Source organism: Eubalaena glacialis, chromosome 2 (genome assembly GCF_028564815.1).
Source record: "Eubalaena glacialis isolate mEubGla1 chromosome 2, mEubGla1.1.hap2.+ XY, whole genome shotgun sequence".
Taxonomy (NCBI): Eukaryota; Metazoa; Chordata; class Mammalia; order Artiodactyla; family Balaenidae; genus Eubalaena; species Eubalaena glacialis.
The window spans coordinates 42,436,496-42,458,759 of record NC_083717.1 but is presented as its reverse complement, the minus strand read 5'-3'; the positions used below and the strand labels follow the sequence as shown (position 1 = coordinate 42,458,759).

Here is a 22,264-nt window from a genome sequence, read left to right as displayed (position 1 = left end):
CATAAGACCATTCAGCAGCCTCTGTCCACCTCTTATTCCTTTTCCCATTTTCATGTGAGTATATAAGTTGGCTGTGACTTGTAGCTAAAATAATACATGACAACGATGGTTACAAAGAATTATATGTAGAGTGTTGTAATTTTTAAAAATCAACTTCTGTAATCTTTTCAAAAACTCTTCTTTTTTCTATTTAGTATAACAGAAGAGAACTTTAATTTCCTGCCACAAAGCCCCTCCAAGAAAGATTTTGAAGGGAAGAGTGGAACAAAAGTCAGTCGTACGTTCAGCTACATCAAGAATAAAATGTCCAGCAGTAAGAAGAGCAGGGTAAGTACTCGTGGGCGTTTCTGTGTGACAACCTCAGCCGGCCCTCCGTAGGCTCCAGGCACAACCTGCACACACCAGGAAACTAATTAAATGATAGGGACAGGTGGAAATAAGTTCAGAGATGCTAGCTCAAATAGCCTAATATTTGAAGAAAACTAACAGCAAGAAAAATAACAATAAGAGGTGATACCACCAATTGAGTTTTTACTATAGGCTAAGAACTTTCCATAGAGAATCTCATTTAATCCTTTCTACAACCATGTATGGTAGATATTATCTCCCTTTTCTAGGAGTAAGGTACCTTATCTGGGAAAAATAAGGAAATAAAAATTACCTGTAATAATCCCACATAGACATAACTACTCTTCTAATATTTTTTTCATGTATTTTTAGAAAGAAAGGGATAAAAAAGGCATTAACTTTCTTATACCAATTCCTGGTGCTAAACCAAAAGATTCCATTTCAAATTAGTGGGGAAAAACTTTCTGCCTCGCACTCCCCTACACTCTATTCACCCACCCAAACTCCAAGAAAGTAAGAAGGAAAAAAAAAAAAGGAAATCAGTTACGGAGTTCTTGCACAGGAATCACTATATGTATGTGTGTGTTATACACATATACACAGGTACATACATACTTAGAAGTATGGGAATAAACACGCATTGGACTCAAGGGTATCGTTGTAAAAGTGCACACATCACCCCACCCACACCCCCGCCGCCAGCGCAAACGCAGACAAGCTTCTTAGGTCCTTAGGTAAGTGGGCTGGTAGAAATAGAGCCAATGTACTTTACTGAGTTTTGTAAATAAGATCTCTTTCTTTTAGCAAATACTAGATTTGGTCATCGCTCAGATAAATTTTTCCATAAAACCTGCCACCAGAATTGTGTTTTCTCTTCATTTCCCCTGCCCAAAGGCAGAATGGACAGAAAATGGGCAAACTGGAAAAGATGCAAAGAGTCTAGCAAATCGTGAACTATTATTTTACAAATAAATAGTATAAAATATAGAAATTATACTTAATCTTGGAATAATAAATTCAGAATTTTGTAGGAAAAAAAAGAGTCTAGCAAATCGTTTCTAGAATAGTCACATATTTAAGCGTTAACTTTATGCTTAGCCTTGTTTTATAATTCAAAAAAATTAAGGTTAAAGAGGGCAGAATGCTTATCATTATTCTACATATGGCAGCAAGGCTTAAAATAGAGCCATATCTATCTTACTTATCACTGCTGGCTTGGACACTGGTTGGCATCAACAAAAGAAAATCTCCTTGAAAGTTCAGTATAATTTGGCCAATGAGTGGCTTCTGTAATCAGCATTCTGCTAGGTACTAACAAGCACCCAGAAGAACCAAAGCCACATAGTCTTTACCTTGAAAATTTTTATGATCTGTTTGGATGATTTCAAATGTTTCTGTTGTTTTTTATCTTGTTTTTAAACTGTGGAATCTTTTCTTCAAACAAACTTTTAATTGGAAGACCAGTATAAAGTGGAGATCCCCCTTTCCATCCACCCCCTAGTACCACCGACTTAAGGGCAGAGCAGTGAATACACCACTGATCGCATTGACAAGGTAATACAAACAGACAAGAAAGAAACGATGTAAGACTGAATTTAGAAACTGGAACCTGACCTTTAAAAAAGTCTCGCACCAGCCTCCTTATTTTACAGACTGAAGCACAGAGAAGTATGCTTCAGGTAACAGACTAGATCATATCTTGTGATCTGACTTCTAGCAAGTAGAACTCTTCATTTCATGTTCACTCTTCAACAAGAGTGAACTGTTACTGCACAGTATCTTTTTCCTTTAACTTTTTTCATAACCTCGAAGGACTGGAGTTTGCTAGTAGGGTGATGAAGAGAAGGGGCAGGAGAAGAGAAGGCAATTTGTGTACAAGTGCAGCCTGTGATCAGTGGCAAGACGGCATCAGCTGACCTGTCACCTCCCATCTTCTCCTTTGTCAAAGTGACAGCACTCTTTTGCAATGAGGCTGCTTCCTCTTTCAGGCTCTTGGCTTCAAGGTTTGATCTCTGGGGGCTTGTGCTATCTCTAGTGATGGAAATTCGCAAAAAGTTACAAATCTGTAACCCTGGATTGCAATCCTTTTCACCTTATCAGGGGTTTAGATGCCCCAGTAGCCAAATATATTAAGAAGCTTAAGAGTCACCTTTGATCATTGTTACTAGCTCACTTTAAATAAGGTTGTTTTATCCTCCCACAGGACAGCTCAGCTTTTGTCAATGTACCAAAAGATAGTAAGAAATAGGGGAAATGGTGAAGTAATATATTTTATGTTAAAATTAAATACCTTGTCTTTATTTGCCATTGTACCCACAGGAGAGCTTTGCCATTCAGGAGTATTTTATTCTCAAAAGGATAACACAAAAATAAGTGAATAATTTCTTGGTGTGATGATGCTAGCTCTACTCTTTTCCTTAACTGTTGAATAATGTTAGTTCTCCATAATGCTTAAAAAATTGAAAATGCTACTATAAATGCTAGCACTGGTTTTTTATATTAATTAGTGTAAGCACTCTATAGTATATATAATATACTGTGTATAACATAGTATACACTATATATATTATACATCTATTCGCATACCTGTAGCCGGTATATGAGAAATTTGGGGGAAATTGAGTACTCATCCTTTATATGTCCTTTTAAGAATTCTCATTAACTGGCATGAGTTATTAGATAAATATTTGAATGTTTTTTTGAAAGAGGGAGAACCTAAACAGGAAGTATAACAGGAAGACTGGCAGTTTCTGCTTTTGTCTTTTAGTATCTTTAAGAGGTAGTACTGTTTCCTGCTAAGTAAGTTTACTTGCTGCAGAGTATTTAAACACTAATATGCATAATGTCCGCATTCACAGAGTGAGTGGGGTGACCCTCTTTAAACCATCCTGTCACACTGATTTTCTTTTTTCTAAGCTTTCCTCTTTGCAAACAACAGGGAGACAGGGATGTTTGAGACAAATTCTTAATCTGACTTGAAGCAGGCATTTTCGGATGTAAGGATCAGACTCCTGCACAGCTGTTAATATACTCCATGACTTCGTAACAAGACATTCAGCTTCAACTCCCAGTTCCTGTGGTGTGTCTAAAAAAGAACTAAACCCCTCCACCTTTCAAAGGTGCCGACTAGGGTAGAGTAGTGTTTGCAAAGGCTTAAATCAGCATTAAATATCATTATCTCTCTCGTTCCTTCTTTGATTAAAGACCTGCAGTGTGACAGTTGCTTAATCACAGCATGCTTCACAGTTTTCCAGAAAGTTCTCTGATTTTTTTTTTATTGTAATTACTTGTCTCAAATGGTAGGTTTAGAAAAACGAAAAAATCACTTTCCCTCATAGTATCCTAGTATAGTTGTTACCTGCAGTTTTCTCTTTAAATATTGTTAGTTTCTATTTCCCCAGCACACAGGTTTAAAGCATTTTGGCAGGTGTTAAACAAGGAAAAGTCAAACTTCAGAAAACTACCAATCACTGCCTTACCCACAGGCGTGACTTCACTAAAAAAAGTTTTCTTCATAAATGTATTGCTTTTTATAAAATGAGCACATCTAATTAAATAGCGGTGTTCCTTAACTTCTAGTGTTAAAAAATCGGCCTCAATCTTGCCAGAGTTACCATCTTGCAACTTAAGTACTGTCCACACACACTGTGTTAGGGGGAATTTGTTCTCTTTCATGTCCTGTGTTCTTTGTAACTAGGGTGGTTGGCTGTACTGGCAGCATGCAAATAGTTAAGCTTGTCTTAAGGAAACAAGCAGCCTCAGCCCTCCCTCCTTCCCTTTCTCAACCAGTCCGTGGCTTCCTCTTACCGTTTCTCTAATGGTTGCTCTGATGGCAGCTTGGAGCTGCTGGGCTGTGCCCCGCCAGCTTGAGCCCCTCCTTCTGTGAGAACACGTTTCCTGGCATGGGGATCGAAACATGTCGGTAAAATGGGGTCGGTTTCATGAAGCACCCCTTATAACAGTGAGATTCATAGGACCAAAACATGGGGAGGTAAGCACCTGACTTCTTTAAAGCACTAACCTAATAAATACAGAAAGAGACAGTGGAGTTTATTGTTTTGTGTTGTTTTTATCCCTGGAGGAGCTAGTTTGGATTGTTGCAAAGGATGAGGAAATTATTTATTATCTCTTCAGATTCGAAGAGCATTGCAAGGCTTGAGAGAGTTGCCATAGAAGATTTTCTTTTTCTTTTTTTTTTTAAAGGTAGAAATTAGTTTTTTTTCTTTTTTTCTTTAAATTTATTTATTTATTTATTTTTTGGCTGCGTTGGGTCTTTGTTGCTGTGCGCGGGCTTTCTCTAGTTGCGGCGAATGGGGGCTACTCTTCATGGTGGTGCGCGGGCTTCTCATTGCGGTGGCTTCTCTTGTTGCGGAGCACGGGCTCTAGGTGCGTGGGCTTCAGTAGTTGCGGCACGTGGGCTCAGTAGTTGTGGCACACAGGCTCAGTAGTTGTGGTGCACGGGCTTTGTTCCTCTGTGGCATGTGGGATCTTCCCGGACCAAGGCTCGAACCCGTGTCCCCTGCATTGGCAGGCGGATTCTTAACCACTGCGCCACCAGGGAAGTCCCCATAGAAGATTTTCTTAACTCTTGCTTTTTTTAGCATGCTTTTTTTTTTAGCTTTCTTGAGCAAAATGTCAGGTGCTTTTCAGTTTAACATTTTATGTATGAAGAAGCCTTTAGCAAAATTTAGTTAAAAGAAAGAAATTATTAGAAAAACTCAATTTTTATTATTTTTATTAGTTTACATACTTTAGCAGTTACGAATTTTCACTCAGAACAGTTTCCTGTTTTGTAAAGTGAAGTGGTTTGTTTTTCTCCCTTCCTCTCCATTATTTTTTATGGTTCTGAAGTGTAGCAGTTTGGCTCTTAGAGTTTTATGATACTCATTCTGTTAACAAAGGAGTTTACATGAATCACAGACTTAGCAAATATTCACCATTTCAGTATAGCAGATGGGTTCTGAATAGGAAGTCAGAAGACCTGTTCTGATTTTAACTGCAGATCATTTGCTGTGTGACCTTCTGTGAGTCAACAAACCTCTCCAGCCCTTGGCAGTAGAGCGTAGTGAATGAGAACTGAGCTTTAGAGTTGGCAGATCTGGAACTCAATTCCAGCTTGGGCAGTTACTGGTGTGTGGCCTCCAGTACAGTATGAGACATCTCTAAGCTTCAGTCTCCTCAAATGTGAAATGGAGATCATAGCTGGTACTTAGTTCATTGGGTTGTACCCAATGTATGAGAAAATTCATGTCAATTGTATACTACAGTGCTTGGCACACAGTAACTGTTCAAACTTTTAGCTGCTATGTATTATCTTGCTCTTTTCAGTTAGAACATGGGGAGCATAATGCCCACCCTACTCACCTCAGAATTATTGAATCAGATGAAATAATGTATGTAGAAGGCATTGATTCAAAATATAAGGCATTTGGTAGCTGTCAGGATCACTGACTTTGGGGTACCTATTTTCCAGGAATTTTTTTAGATTACAACAGTAGTATTGTATGCCCTGGAAAATGGGTACCCCAAAGCTAGTGGTGATGACAACTGTTGAATGCATTCTACCTACCTCTGTGAATTGTAGTTCATGGTCCAGTTAGTTTGAAAGAGAATTATTCATTTGGTATTGGTTAACCAGCCGAGCGTGTGCCTAACCATGTTTGTGAAGGACCTCTTGTGGAGAGCGTGTAGTTAGACCCACAGCCCTCGTCTCCTGACACTAGTGTGTACCTGAAATGTCCCTGGCTGCTTTGGGTATTTCATTAAGGATCTAGCACTCATTAGTATTTCTTTAAATTTTTAGGGTTTAAATCCCTCCTCCCCCAATTTGAAAATTGGGCCAAGGTTAATATCTATGAACCTTGAAATTCTAATTAGTAAGAACAGAAAATGTATATGTGGGGGGATAGTTAATATTTCTGGCTAGAGTAAGGGAGGAAACATCAGAGACGTGCCCTCACATGGGGATATGTGATGGCTGGGAGGCAGTCAGAGGGGGGACCCTTGAGTCATTTTTGATGCTGCCCAGTCATCTTTCCTCTCCCTCAGGCTGGTCCCAGAACTGTCACCATCCTGTCTTCTGCTTCCTGCCTGCAGCTGGCCCTGAACTCATTGCTGGCTTCCCCTGTGGGCTAATCACGGCCACTGCAGACTCCTCCTCCTCCAGCACCAGAAGTCTCTTTCTCTCTGGTGCTGGTCATTGGGCAATGAATGTGTCTGCTGGCATAACTAACCAGTGAATAAGCCACTGACAGAACTGTTTAGCCTTCCCAGTCCTCTTAAGGTTTTTCTAACGTAGCTCAAATGTCCACAGCTTAATAAAAAAAAATTTTGTCCAGGACAGTGTTCCGAATTTTCATCCAAAACATTCACCAGCCGCTGTTGACCACATGCCAGCTGGGTACCCTTCCAGAAGGGAAGGCCTTCTAGTGTTAACTGAAGGCCTTCAGTTAACTGTCAATTGTTTTCTTTGGCAGGAAAAGGAAAAGGAGAAAGATAAAATTAAGGAGAAGGAGAAAGATTCCAAAGAGAAGGAGAAGGACAAGAAGACTGTGAACGGGCACACTTTCAGTTCCATCCCTGTTGTGGGTCCCATCAGCTGTAGCCAGTGCACGAAGCCTTTCACCAACAAAGACGCCTATACTTGTGCAAGTAAGAGACGTGCTTCTTCCTGTGTGATGGAACGCTCTTGGCTCAGAAAAACTCATTTCTAGTTTCCTGTCCTTCCCACCCCTAATCTGTTCCTCGTTTATGTGGAGAAGTAGCCCTTTTTCTATCTTTCTTTAAATAGCATTGAAGAAATTAATTCTAGATATATAACATACAGCCTGTAATTTTTTCAGACAGCCCAATTTTAAATATTCTGTCCCGTTGTCCCTAAGCCACTACCTTATTCCAGAAGTCCATGTCAGCATGAAAACAGTCTCATAACCTCAAACCCTCAAGCTACCCAGCAGTCCCTTGTCAGGTCATATATGCTCATTTTTTACTCTAGTACTTTGGTATATGCTTCAGCCATTGACCAACGTCAAGTCATGGAAACTGCCAAGGGAGAGGGAGAGTACCTTCGTGTGCAGAGACGTTCCGTATTGACCTCTTGCTGACCTGCTTACTTCCACCTTAAAGCCAAGTCTGTTAACTGAACGTGGTTCCTGGTTTTGACAAGATGCTCTGAGACAGAGGATGGCCAACTTTTTCTGTCTAGGAGCAGATAGCAGACTTCTTAGACTTCATGGGCAATACAGTCTCTGCCACACTACTGAACTCTGCTGCTGTAGTGCAAAAGCAGCCATAGATAATACATAAACCAATGAGTATGGCTGTGTTCCAGTAAAACTTCATTTATGGGCAGTGAAATTTGAATTTCATGTAATTTTCATGTGTCATGGAATATTAATCTTTTCTATTTTTTCAACCATTTAAAAATGTAAAAACCCTTTGTAGTTCACGGGCCATACAAAAATAGGTTACAGGCCAGATTTGGCCCACAGGCTGTTAATTTGCAGATCCTTGCTCTGAGGCACTACATCTCAGAATTTTGTGGTTGCACACAGATAGAAAGTAATAATATTCATAGTACACACCAAGGAAAATCAAGGAGGCTGCTTGTGGTCAGAAGTGGCCAGTGTGAAGGTCCACTCTTCCAGAGGCTGAGGTGATTCGCATCTTGTCATACCTGTAACCAATTCAGACCAAACAGTGACTAACTCAGACTCCAAGAAGCACTTCTCAGACCATGATGTCATGACATTGTCTTGATTTCAGTCACTTATGTGAAGTATCCCAAGTGATCTGTTACTAAAAATAGTTAAGTTACTGAAATTTGGAATTTTTAAAACTTTATTTGAGCAGAGTCAAAGTTACTGCAATAATAATTTCCACTCACTTGCTTCCTTGATATTTAGAGAAAGAGTGGAGTGACAGCTGGCACACAGCCTATCTTATCCACGCTGCAGCTGTTGTGACTTTTTAAACGACTGGCGTTAACGCTCACATGCTTGTAAAATGCCTCTTATGGATATATTATACTCCAATATTGTCTACAGCCATATTTGTTTTACTGTCCTATTTTTTTTTTTTTTTTAAAGAAAGCTTCCGGGGAGCTCTCATCTCTTTTTTCATCCTCGTGCGCAGATGTCACACACATTTATGTCCTCCTTCATGTGTGACTTACCGGGATGATGATAACGACTCCAGCGTAGTAATACATTTTATGTGACCTCGAGACTGTCACTGTTCAGTATCCCCCCAGCATGTTACTCTGGAGCCCAGCTTCTAATAGGACTCATTCTTAGGACACCAGTCACCAGTTTAGTTTCTTAGCCACTGGACACAGACAGCTTCTCAATGCTAGAATAACTTGGTTGTCTAGGGCAGTAGTCACCAAGCACTTTTTAGTATGTTTATCTATCATTAAAACATACTTAGTCTGCTCACACGGGGTATGTGTGTGTGTGTAGTGTGTGTGTAAAAAATTACATACATGTCCTATACTATAATTACAAGGAGCTCATTCTAGGAATGAGAAGTCAGGTTTGCCATTTTCTTGTTTGCTGGTTAGTTATTAGTCTTCTTAATATTGTCTTAGATGCACAGTTTCTTTGCAGGAATTCGTCTCTTTTTCATTTTATTTTAGTTGAAACTAAATATAATTTATAAGTTTACTTTATTGAGCACCTGTAAATTTCCATTCATCACAAGATGCTGAAAGTAAACAAACGAGGAAGAGTGCCACTGTTACACATCCCTGACCTACCTTCCGAGGGCCTCTTCTTCCTTCCAGAATCCTCTAGGATCAAACATAACAGGAAGCCTCCTAACATTAAGGCTGAGTGAGCCACACATTTATCAGTCTGTATATTAACTCCATTTCTCTTTTAAGTCAATATAAGTGAGAGCTTATTTCCTCCTCTATTTCAAAGAATCATTTTGTGCATCCCTCCTGCAAAGTGCCTGATCTCCATTTTGGGAGTACTGGTCTCAGAGAAGAATAGGGAAAGATCATATTTCTTGACTGGCAGCATGAAATTAATATTCAAGGAACTTCATCAGTACAGCAGACTGAACACCTGCTTTCTGCTATAAAATGTAATTTTTAAATATGTATTTTCAATAAAATATATTGTTTAGAAAACTAATGTATAACTGAGCATGCAGAAAAGAAAATCCCCGAACAGTATAGATCCTGTTCTTTCTATTAGGGACTTTTAATAACTCTCAACATCTTCTCTTGCCTGTGCATTTGCTAACGTTCTTCATAGCAGTTTGCTTCCTTACATGGTATCTGGGTTTTTTTTTTTTTTTCGTAAGTTCAGCTTCAGCTTTATAAGACATTTTTCCCTCCCGTGGGAACCTCTAGATTCCCTGTTTTGTCACAGTGACCCTGTGATGCAGCAGTTCTGCATTTGTTTCAGCTGGATCCCTCAGGGTTTCATCATTCCTAGATTGGGATTCCATTAAACCTCTAGAGAAGATTTCTTAACTCAGGGTTCCAGGAGATATGGATGGTGTAAATTTGGACCCTGGATTCATATGTGATACAGAATTCTCACTCAGCGTCCTGGGGAGGGCAGGTTTCCTTGCTGCTTCTGCAGGGCCAGTAGTAGGTGAACTTTTTCCAGGCCCTTCAGCATGGCTGTTAACAGTCTTTAGTTTAAAGCTGTTGGCTTTATTTAGGGGTCTCAGTTCCAGCTCCCACTATGTGCCCTGAGACCACATATCCTGTCCCCAGTTGAGGGGATGCTCTCTACTGCTCAGAGTACTACACAACCAAGGGGTAGGTTTGAAAAATAACTGAATAAAACTTCAAGAATGAAAGTAGTTCTTGAAGAATCTTCATGGAGATTTTCACATACTTCAGTGTTCTGTGTCCTCAGTGGATTGTTCTGATTTATATTTATTATATATATAAAAGAGAAAATGGCTTCCACTCTGTCTTCTGCTTCAGTAGGGGGAGAGCTGGGTGAATATTCTAGGAGATCTTGATGACTTCAGACTGGATTTATTTTTTACATTTAACTACCAGTAAGTATGCATTTGAGTTTCTTAAGTTATTCAGCAAAGATCAGTTGTCTGAACTCTGCAAGGCACTGTGGTTCATTCAAAAGCAGTTCATCAACAAATATTCATTGAGCAGCCGAATGTGCCAGGCACCTTTCTCTTAACTCTTTTTCTTAAAACTGAATATATTTGACATGTAACATTGTGTAAACTTAAAGAATGCAAAGCGTTAATTTGATGCATTTATATATTGTAATCTGATTGCCATTGTAGCCATATTTAGCACCTCTGTCACATCACATGATGATCCTTTCTTTTTAGTGGTTGGAATATATAATTAGAGGCACCTTTCTCAAGTTGCTTATTACACAGTGGCTTATAAGAAGAGTTCTCGGGACTTCCCTGGTGGTGCAGTGGTTAAGAATCTGCCTGCCAATGCAGGGGACACGGGTTCAAGCCCTGGTCCGGGAAGATCCCACATGCCGCAGAGCAACTGAGCCCGTGCGCCACAACTACTGAGCCTGTGCTCTAGAGCCCGTGAGCAACAACTCCTGAAGCCCGTGCGCCTAGGGCCCATGCTCTGCAACAAGAGAAGCCACTGCAGTGAGAAGCCCACGCACCACAATGAAGAGTAGCCCATTCGCCACGACTAGAGAAAGCCCGCGCGCAGCAAAGACCCAACGCAGCCAAAAATAAATAAATTAAAGAAAGAAAGAAAGAAGAGTTCTCAAGGTATAATCCTTGGTACTTACTCATTGCAGCATTATTCATATTGTGGAAAATTTTAAAGGAACTAAATATCCAACAGTAAAATATTATATATTCATCAGGTGGAATATTAGGCCAATAGTAAAAATAGAATAGATCAAAGGTCGGCAGGCTTTTTCTGTGAAGGAACTGATAGTAAGTACATTAGGCTCTGCAGACTATTAGGTGTCTGTGGTGACTACCCTACCCAGCTCTTGCAGCACAAAAGCAGCCATAGACAAGACATAAATATGAATGTGACTATGTTCCAATAAGTCCGTATTTACAAAACAGATGTGGGCTGACTTCGGCCCCCAGGCCACGGTTTGCCAGCCACTGGGATAGCTCTGCAGGTACAGACAGATTTCTAAGACATTTTGATAACTTGAGAGGCAATAAATAGAACTGTATGTATGATCCCAGTTTATAGAAAGCAGATAAGTAAGCCATAATTGTTTATGTAGATGTATGAGAATATCTAAAAGGATATACACAAAACTGTTAACAATTTGAAAAAGAGGTTAGGAGAGGAGAGATTGAAGGGGACTAAGTTTTTATTTTATACTTTTGTGTTGTTTGAATTTTTTAAGACTGTACTTAAATATTGTTTCTCTGAGTAAAAAAAAATGTAAACATCAGATCACTGGTAGTTTCAAAGGTTTTTCTGGTTGTCAGCTGGTCTCTGATGAAAGAGCAAAATATGTTGATGTTGAATGAAGAACTTAATGACAAAGAGCAAAATGATCTCTGGAAAGCAGTCAGCCTGACAGAAGACCTGTGGAGAGTTGCTCTGTATAGCACCAGCATGAATAAGAAGCAGTATCGTTGATTCCACCAACTCTCAGTTCTGAGTTGTGAAGTGAAATATTATCAGAAGGTTTAGGGACAAAAGAGAGAGAAAATCTTGTTTGAGGACCCAAAGAATCCTTTTCTTTGTGCTATAGAGGACCGTAGGTTTGTGGTTATAGTGAGTGGATGACTCTTTCCATGACTAGCTCCAGATAACTTTTCAATTTAAATGCAGGCTGGAAAAAGTTGTCTAATGCATGTCAGTGTATGAAACATCTTATCATTGTCATTGATTTTTGAGTATACATTATTTCCAGGTTAAAAGAGTTGAATTATACTCTCCTTGACTGTATCGTTAGTCTGTGTTAGACTACAGTGACTACTGAACCTGCAAGTGACATATGATTGATTTGTCAGGTAGCAAAAATACCCACTATGATGTAGGAGAACACACCTCTTTTAACCAGGCATCCTAAACCCAGTTTTGTTTTCTTCTCTTCATACCTTTTCCTGTGAAACATAAATAGAAAGTCTCTTATTGGACTCACTTCATGATGAAATACAGCTAGGGCACCTCAGACTGTTGAACTGCTTTATGCTGTCAGTATAGCTTGTGGCAGAACTCCCCCTGGAGAGGACACCTGGGGTACCTTTTGGAAACTTCTATGGCCCAAGGATACCAGAGCAACCCATGGAGAATCACTTGTGTGGGGTCTGGTACTGATGAGGAAAAAACAGACTTAAGAGGTTTGAGGGCTTCCCTGGTGGCACAGTGGTTAAGAATCCGCCTGCCAATGCAAGGGACACGGGTTCAAGCCCTGGTCCAGGAAGATCCCACATGCCGCGGAGCAACTAAGCCCGTGCGCCACAGCTGCTGAGCCCACGCGCCTAGAGCCCGTGCTCCGCAACAGGAGGAGGCACCGTAATGAGAAGCCCGCACTCCGCAACGAAGAGTAGCCCCCGCTCGCCGCAACTAGAGAAAAGCCCACACGCAGCAACAAGGAACCAACGCAGCAAAAAATAAAATATATTAAATAAATTTAAAAAAAAAAAAGGTTTGAGACTTGTAGACTAAAGTTCTCAGCCACACATCTGTGTAGTAATTAAATAGTTTGTTAGATAGGACAGTGGTTTTCAGAATGTTTTTTGTGGAACTGGTGTTTTGGAAGTTCCAGATTTTTGGATTTAAACTAATTTAAAACCCACTTAAAAATATACATGCTCAAAAGTGTAACCAAATTTTAACATCAGCATATTAACTTTAGCTGTCAGTCTACCTACTTGTTTGGATTTTTCCTTCCATCTCGAATTAATTGAAGAATGTAATATAATTGCAAGGCAAGCCATTTTTTTTAACTGCTAATATTTGTACCAGCTTATCTATGAAAATGAAGATATTCTCTATGTTATGTATGCAAAACTAAATACAGACATAAATTAGATGCTGAGGTAGTTAAGTGAATTCCAAGTATAATATGCACCTGATTTCTCATTTTTGGATCCATCAAAACAACTTCATTGTCTCTTTTATTGACTTCAAAAGTAAATGTTAAAATTATAGTTCAAATATCTATACTAAATATTTTACATATTTGATAGCACACAATATAGCAATATTTTATTTAAGACTTTTTAAAAGTAGAAAATCAGTAAAATAGGTCAACTACTAGTTTTATGCTAACAGTGTTTATAATAAGTAGGATGGGGGTTTTTTGGTTTAATTTGTAATTTTTAATGTTAAGTCACCTCAGGTGTCTATTTCTTTTGGAAGCAGATTATTTCATGGAGTCCAGTGTGTCATCACAAGAGTCTTTTCTGTTTGGAGAATCAGTCTGGGGGAGGAAGTATCGTCGTCATGTCCTCTGCCAGCGGTTCTTTGATTTATGGAAATCACTTGATCAAACTGAAAATGTCACAGATTATCTTAGTTCTACCCGCTTAGCAAAACAAGGAAGAAAAGTTAATGTTTTTCACTTTAAACTGAAAGAATCAAGGGACTTCCCTGGTGGTCCAGTGGTTAAGACTCTGTGCTTCCAGTGCAGGGGACGTGGGTTCAATCCCTGGTCGGGGAACTAAGATCCCACATGCCGTGTGGTGTGGCCAAAAAAATTTTTTTAAATAAAATTTAAAATAAATAAATAAACTGAAAGAATCAGACTGCAAAAAGGAACTGTTTGATAGGGCCTGATTATTACCCTACTACGCACCTAAGGTGCAAAAATACATTTTTAGTTTAAATACCACCCCACCTCAGAATCTTAGGGGCTACCTATCTCAACTATACCTTTGCAGTCCGCTCCAGAGGTAATGTTGAAATAAGCTCGACATTTAGTGGTGGCATTAAGGTCTGTATGTTGACAGGGTGCTGCTGCCTGCCACTTATAAAAAGGGGGAAAAAATCAAGGCTTGAAAGCAAAGGAACAACATGTAGTCATCTTCCCAAAGGAACAAAAGTAATGGGCTGGTTCTCTCCAGCTTCCTGAAGAACAGTGCCTGCAGTGCATGTTTGTGTGTGTGAAGCACCATCTGTAACCTTGGCAGGAAGTGGAAAATATGAGTAATTTGGGGACTCAGAGTCTCTTTTCCCCCCTCCCTCCATCCCCTCTCATGTCCAGGATCTTCCCAGGGGTCTCAGGAAACATAGCATCCCTCCAGTTCATTTAACTCCCAGGAAACCCTTGTGCTCTTAGCTTCCCTTTTTTGGTTTAACATTAACCCTGTTTGCTGACCCTGGAGCCTCAGACCCCAAGTGGCTGCTCAGTCAGTTTTGACTCGTGGTTTAGAGAGATCAGCCGCATGGTTCATCATGGTTATGTGTGACGATGGTTGATGTTGATCTTCGCCCGTCTTTCAAATGTTTTTATTCGCTTTAATATATCTTTTTGCATTCAAATATTAAGAGATTCAGCAGGATAGAATTTTTTAAACAAATCAGCATCTCTTGACCCCAGTAGAACACACCTGGACCAGTCTGAAGTCGTAGTCGTGGTGAAAGCTGAGTCCCTTAGGTGGAAATGGTCGAGATCACAGATGCTAGAAATAGCAAGGAGCAGGAGCGAAGCCTCCCTGTAGTTCCTCTGCAGTCTGCTCCTGGAAAACAAACAAATGGTGAGAGCAGAGACTGAAGCCCGTGTCGGGACTACTTCAAAGTAATTTAATTTATGAGAAACTTGACAGGGTTGTGTGTGTTGTTTGTTTTTTTTTTTTAAACTCAGCCAAAACTCTACTCTTATTTTACGATTTCAGTGACTTGAGTGGAGAAAGGAGAAGAGTGTCTTTCCAGTTCTTACTTCTTGTAGTTATGTAAAGCTTTCCTTGAATAATCGGCTGTTCTTTCCAGCTGCCACAAATAATTTGGTCTTTGGAATGCTTGGTGTGGAGTCTTTCAGAGTATGGAATCCGTTCTGTTCGGGGTTTTTTGGATCTTGCCAGTGGTTCTGTTTAGTTTGCTTTAAACAGATGTAAAATGACATTGAGACTATTGTGGATTTATTTTCTGTTGTGTTAGCAGCTTCTGAGTACTTTTGTGGTAGGTTGGTTCTCTTGATTAAAAAAATAAACAAGTAGACCAGCTGCAATCTAAGTAGGAAACGTAAGAGTTTAGAATGTGTGTGATGGTTGGATTCAGCTTTAGATTTTATCCAGGAAGACAGCTCTCTAGATAGGCAGTTTTCTCGTATTTAGAATTCATTGCTTAGATAGTAAAATACATATAATTGATTAAGGAAAAGAAGTTCGTTTATGGAAAAGGAAGGTGAAAGAGCCTAAGCAATAAAGTCAATTCTTATCCAAACAGAGCACTTTCATTTTGGGTTTTGTTTGTTTACCAGTGTTCTTCTGAAAACTGCTGCTAGGTGAGCACTTCAGCTAAGATGATTTGGCTCATTTGTGGCTTTCCTCTTGTCCTATACATCAGCACTGTGGTTATTACACCAACTACCAAGAATATCTTACAAGGCTTTTGTATCTACACTCTATCAGTCCAGACCAGGCAGTGTCTCACACTCCCCAAAGAATTTAAACAAGAAGTTGTGGAAATAATTTTGGAGCGTGTATTTATAAATTGTTGGTATTTAAATGTTTTTTTGTTGTTTTTGTTGTTTTGTTTGAGTTTTCTTGGTTAGGGTTGACACAGTAGGAAGAAGTTGCACCTTTCTCTCCTTAAAGTTAAAAAATTCGCCAACCTTTATCCTTAAGAAGGGTCAGAGAATTTTCCCCAGATGGATTTTGCTGCTCAGACCTGTCTCTAGGAGGAGCTCTTCAGCACATCGCCCACTGGACTGAAGTGGCAGAAGAGCCCTTTCTTCAGGTCCCCAACACAACTCAAGGTGAATCCTTCCCTTAACAGGGAGGCCTGGAATATGCCATGCTGTAATTTCAATTTGGCATGGCCACTCCTCTTACCCTTTCTAATGCTGATTTTCTTAAGCCAGTCTCTCTAACGGGTTGTTTGATTTTTCTGCTGAAAGAGAGTGTATAGTATATAACAGTTCACCAAAGATCTGGTGGCAGAGGTTAAAAAAAATGCAGCAACAGATAGATGATAGCTCCCAGTCATGTGGGTTTTCCTTCATATCCTTTTGTTTGATGCCTCCTTTTAGCAAGAAGTTGAAGGCTGGGCTGTTTGCTTTTAAGCTCAGAGGAGTCTAATTAAGGGTCAGCTCTGTTGCCATAAACCACTGTGCCAAGACCTTTATGAAGAACTTTAAAGAATGAAAGTATATTGCTTACTGCTATCAGGAAATCTTTTTGAAAAATAAATAAAAGGCCAAATAATTCTTTGATCTCCCTAACAACATGGTATAGTTTGTGGCAGAGAGCTTGAAAGTGTATTAGATTTGTCTTCGATTCTTAAGTTCTCAGTAATTGTCTGTTTTCCAAAACAGAGGTTTTAACCACACCGACTTTGGCTGATGTCAGTGGGGCCGAAGTTTCTAAATCACCCATGTATACCTCTAAAACCATTGCCATGAACTGAGTCCAGGACAGCCTGGTAACAAGTAGAGTGGTTTGCAAGTAGGTACTTGAGTGAGTTAAGCAGACATCCATGCAAACTGTTTATCTCTAAGACTTGTGGCCATGTTAATAAAGCATATTAAAATTTTCAGCTGGGTTGTGGGTTTGGGGACATGTCTCAGTTAACTAAAGTGGATTTGTGTGAAAAGTTGTTTACCAGAAGTGCATTTTAAATATTACTTCTGCTTTTATGATTCATCAATTGCAGTTGTCTTTTAAATCTCAAACACTGGCCTGAGAACTTGAATATTGCTAAAATCTGTTTAAAAGTGATTGCACCTTTCCCATTGTTTAATTCTCTATAGGGTGATGGAACTGATGGGGAGGAAAGGAACAGGAAGAATGCAACTTGAGAGCAAGTTCTGTCCACGGTGTACTAGTTGGTCATTTTTGTAGATCAGAATTAGTGGCAAGTTCTCAAGCAAATCCACCACCCTGTGTTGCCCATTCATGCCTAAAACATCGATTTTCATTACAGCAAAGGAGAAAATGCTGTTTTTTAACTGCATTTAATATAAATCTAGTTTATATAGTTTATAACTATATAAATAACTATATAAAAAATATAACTATATAAAAAACTATATAAATATAGTTTATATATAAATATAAAACTGCATATAAATCTAGTTGAAAATTGTTTTATATTTGTTTTAAAAGATAAGCAAATGCAGGGAACTTTGAAGGAATTAGAATTTGGGTTTTAAAAAAGAACACACTAATATAAAATAGTGCATGGATAACATAACCAACACCTATGTGCCCATTACTCAAGATGAAAAAAAAAGTAACATTTTGTCATATTACTTTAGATTATTTTTCAGTTTTGAAGAAATAAACCATTATAGTTAAGGTTGAATTCCCCTGTTGCCCTGCCTAATCCCATTCCTCTTCCTTCCTCCCCAAGACAAACACTATCATGAATTCAGTGTGTATGTAGCCAATGTTTTATAACTATCTTATATATAAACAATATTAAAAATTTTTTTTTTGTTTTTAGTTTATATAAGTGGTACCATACAGTATATCTCATTCTGTAACTTGCTTTATTCTCCTCAGCATCATATTTGGGGGATCCAGACAGGATATTGAAACACGTGGATCTAGATTATTGACTTCTAACTCTTACTTGGTATTTCATTTTTGAATATATCAAATCTGTTCCACTGCTAAGTCATTTGGGTTATTTCCAATTTCTGTCTGTTACAAACAGTGCTGCAGGGAACATCCTTAATAGTACTTGTGTGCATCACCAGGCTATATACCAAGAAGGGAATTGCTAATTCATAAAGTAAGCACGTTTTTACCTTTACTAGATGTTGCCAAATTACTTTCCAAAATGTATGTACCGTCCATCGGCAGGTGATGTGAGCTCCTGCATCACCATATCCTCACCAGTACCTAGAACTGGCAGACTTTTATTTTGACCAATCTGGTTGGATGTGAAATGATATTTCTATGTTGTTTGAGCTGGCATTTCTCTAATTTCTAGAGAGCTTGAGCACCATTTTGTGTTTTTTGTGAATTGCCTGTTCATTGTCTTTGTATTGTTTTTCTGTTTGGTTCTTTGTCTTACTGTTTTATGAGGAGTTTTAAACATTTTTAAGATGGTGTTGTTGGATATGGCACTACCTTTAATTCCATTTCGAAATGTGTGCTTTTCTTTGTCCATGATATGAATTCATTAGTTTTCCTCATATTCTTATCACCCATGTTTTAAAGTATATTTTGTTTAAGTAAAATGGAGTGAAGAAAACGTTCTCCTAGGGTACCTAGGCAAGACTCAAGAGAGGGTAAGGAAGAATGGGATTAAAGAAGATGTATGTGAAAGACAGAGGGAAAAGATGGGGAGGGGAGCTGGAAAGCCTGTGCATGAGAAAGAGATGATGGATCGACAAGACCACTCCGTGGTCCCAGGCATCTGTGTAGCAGGGGAGGGGAGACATGTACCCTGAGTAAGGATAGTGGGGCGATGGAGGGGAAACATGTTCTGTCTCACTAGGAGATGAATATACATGTTTGCCTCAACTACTTTGTTATACTTCGTGCTGTGGGTCTAGCAGCTTGGAGCTCACCTGCCCACCCGTCTCCCTCCTTCAGACATCTAGTGCTTACTGTGGGCCTGAGGCTGGGGGTAGGGATATAAAATTTAGAAAGACAGAGTTAGACTCCATCCAGGAGTTTTCTCTCCAGTGGAAGAGTGTGGCCATCACAGTACAGTACCATGGCAGAGGCAAGCATGGAATACCAGAAGCATAGAGGTGGGGAGTCTTATCTTCCCTGCGAGAGTCAGAGAAGACTTCAGAGAGCTGACTCCTGCCAACCTAGTCAGGGAAGGAAGAGAGGGAAAGGGACACAAGTACAAGAAACAGTTTGTTCAGAGCTCAGAGGTGTGACAGAACATGGCAAGGGGCTAGAAATGTACACAGCACATGATGGGCTATGTCAAGCTAAGTAAGAAGTTTGGGCTTTATCCTAAAGATGATGGGTAGCCATTAAAAAAGTTTCTGAGAAGTGAGAGGCAAAAAGTTTTGAATACAAATCAATAAAGACGAACGGTCCAGCCCACCTGTTGCCTCTTTGACCCTTTCTGGAAGACCATTGGCTAGTGGGGCTTAAAGTCTTTAGCCAAAGTTCACCAAGTCTAGATCCTGGAATATGAATTACATTGCCTGATGTATAGAAGGGCATAACAGCATTGGCATCTCAGAGTTATGTGGATTTCTATTTGTGATTCTGCTTTTTTCTCTGAATAGTAAGATGATTTCTTTATCAAAATGTATCCTTATTTTCAAGTAGCAGAGAACTAGACAATTTAATGAGGGCCAGTGGTTTCCGGTTCCTGAGAAAAATATCCTCAAATGTTTCCTTTTGCTGATTAGAATGAGTCACTCCCCAGGGGTCTCTTTCTGCAGAGCCTTCCTTGTGCCCAGAAAGGGATGTTGCTGAGAAACCCTGGCATTAATATTCAGTGATACATAACCTTTTTATAACTGCTGACTTCTGGAACAGTTTCACGACTTATGTGGAAATGGTCATGATCACAAACAGTAGAAATTGCAGGGAGCATAGCATCCATGTAGCTCCCTTGCAGTCTCCTCCTGGAGAAGAAGACAATGGAAATAAGAATAGAGCTGTGACTGAGATAAAACCTTCCAGGTTTTTTCCTCTTGTTGATTCCCTGAGTGAGCCTTTCCCAGGAGAGTCTCTCCTCATGCTGCCGTTGGTAAATGGATGTCTCTTCTGATTGTTTAACATCAGAAAAATGACCAGACAGTGAATTTCACTTGGGATGGAGCTAGAAGAGCTTAGCTAGATAGAAGGCTTGGTAAGCCTGAGAGTAAAAGGCCCAGAATACTTCACCCCACCCCACTTCCAGACAAGTTCCCACTCTGGGCCATCCTGTCAACAAAAGTAGAGTTGCTCCCTATCACCTCTTTTATGGAAATAGCTTCAGCCAAGATTCCTCCAGTTGGAACTTTCCCTAACCATGCCCTGAAGGATGGGTCTGTCCTAGTGATAATTCAGATGACTAAGTTGAAAACTCTTCTGCAACATGAACCTTATAGAAAAATCTAGTGGATTTACTTGGAAAATTATCTCTTTCTTCAAGAGTTGTAGCATAAGGAGTCTTATAGGATCACAGAGAAAAGGAACTTGGGGGAAAATGTGGTACTTCCTTTCATTTTATAGGTCTGAGGAAACTGAGACCTATAGAGAAGGAACTTGCATAGGGTAACATTAACTAATCAGGAGAGCCAGGACCTAAATCACATTTAGTGTGATGGTGGTTCTTCTAGTACTCCTTTTAGTGTTGATAAGATATTTGACATACTGTAATCTAGGTTGTGTCAGGGCACTTGGCGTTTGGATAAAATAGACATAAGATCTCAAACAGACGTTTGAGTAGGTGGCATGAGCCAGGCATTATGCTAGGGAGACCTAATTAAGGATTCGGCAGTAGATGAAGGGACCCTGCCCTAGAGGAGCACTCAGTGGAGGAGAAAACCATAAGATTATCCAACGCATTGTGACTGGTGGTGTTAGGGAAGAGACCTGTGAACCGAGTAGGCATTGAGGAAGGAATGGGGAAAAGCCTCTGGGGTCTGGGGTTCTGGCAGTCTCCATTCTAGTATCCTCGTAATCCGTATGTGGGAACCAAGAGAGCATCCTGGCGCATGATTCGTGGGTTAGCAGAGGCAGGACCCGTGGTGCTTCCTGACTCAGCGTGTGAAGCGTTGCCTGCTGGGTGGTATCTGTTGATTTTCTCAGGCAGTCCTTCCCTGGAGAGATGCTCGTCATGGGGTGTCCCCACAGACAGCTCTCTTATTTGTTTTACTTCACCTCTGGCCTCCTGGCGCAGTTCTGTTTTATGACTTTATGGCAGCAGTACAAGCTGATGATGACCCTTGTGAGGCACAGAGGGAGGGGTTTTTACATCAGTGGCCCTTGTGGGCCAAGGAGTGAGAAATAAGAGTTGAAATAAAATCGTGTCCTTGGAGGATTATGGGCTGTGCTTCATCTTGCGGGAAATCTCTGTTCATCATTCAGGAAGTCTCCCACTTTCTCTTGAGTCAGGGCTCCCAGAGGTGCTTTAGGGTGGTTCTGATGACCTTTCTTCTGCGGCTCTTGACTCACTCGGGGTGTTGCAAAAAGTTCAGGGTAGTTAGGTTTCCAAGTCAAAGGACATAAACAGGTAGATTTTCAGATTCACATTCCACCTTTGACACAGCCATACAGATTTCACAGCCCCTGTTAAGGGGCTGTATTTATGTGTTATTTGTGGGTGTTATTAAACGTATGTGTAAATGTCTATATGTATATGTAAATGTATATCATTTATGTATTATTTGTGACTTAGACTTACATATTGACGGCAGATGCTTTCAGTTTTAGTTTTGTAGCCTCTCAGCTTCCTGCCCGAGAAGTTTCAGATTTCTAGTTTTTATTAATCAGAAATCACATCTGCTCTTGCTTCTCCTCCTCCAAATGGCATCGCATGCCTGCTTCCTAGAAGAGGGCTGCAATCTGTAATTTCGGCTAGTCACATTCTGACGTGTGAGTGACTTCACCTGGCAGTCTGTCGGTTGCTGTGGCAGTGGAAAATCAGTCTGGGGGATCTGTTTGCTGTGTATTAATGTCACCTGGGGTTTTGCTCTCTTTTCAGATTGTAGTGCTTTTGTCCACAAAGGCTGTAGAGAAAGTCTGGCCTCCTGTGCAAAGGTCAAAATGAAGGTAAGACATTTCTGGCTAAACCAATAAAATCTTCAGAGTTGGGAGATTTGGGGTTGTAGTTTTTGTAATGCTTTCAGAACTTCTCCATGTTAAATGCACATTTCTTTGTGATTTTAATCTGTGTCGCCGT

The 22,264-nt window shown here is 39.9% G+C and overlaps 1 protein-coding gene across 7 annotated transcripts in view; it reads left to right on the top strand.

The window, feature by feature from the left end:
• The window catches only part of AKAP13 (A-kinase anchoring protein 13), a 346,999-nt gene that overhangs the window by 292,878 nt on the left and 31,857 nt on the right, over window positions 1-22,264 (top strand). For all 7 annotated transcript variants that reach the window (XM_061179975.1, XM_061179974.1, XM_061179973.1 and 4 more), the window contains 3 exons: window positions 195-327; window positions 6,825-6,999; window positions 22,067-22,134. In XM_061179975.1, coding sequence (XP_061035958.1) covers window positions 195-327; window positions 6,825-6,999; window positions 22,067-22,134 — 376 coding nt within the window. The remainder of the gene's footprint in view (window positions 1-194; window positions 328-6,824; window positions 7,000-22,066; window positions 22,135-22,264) is intronic.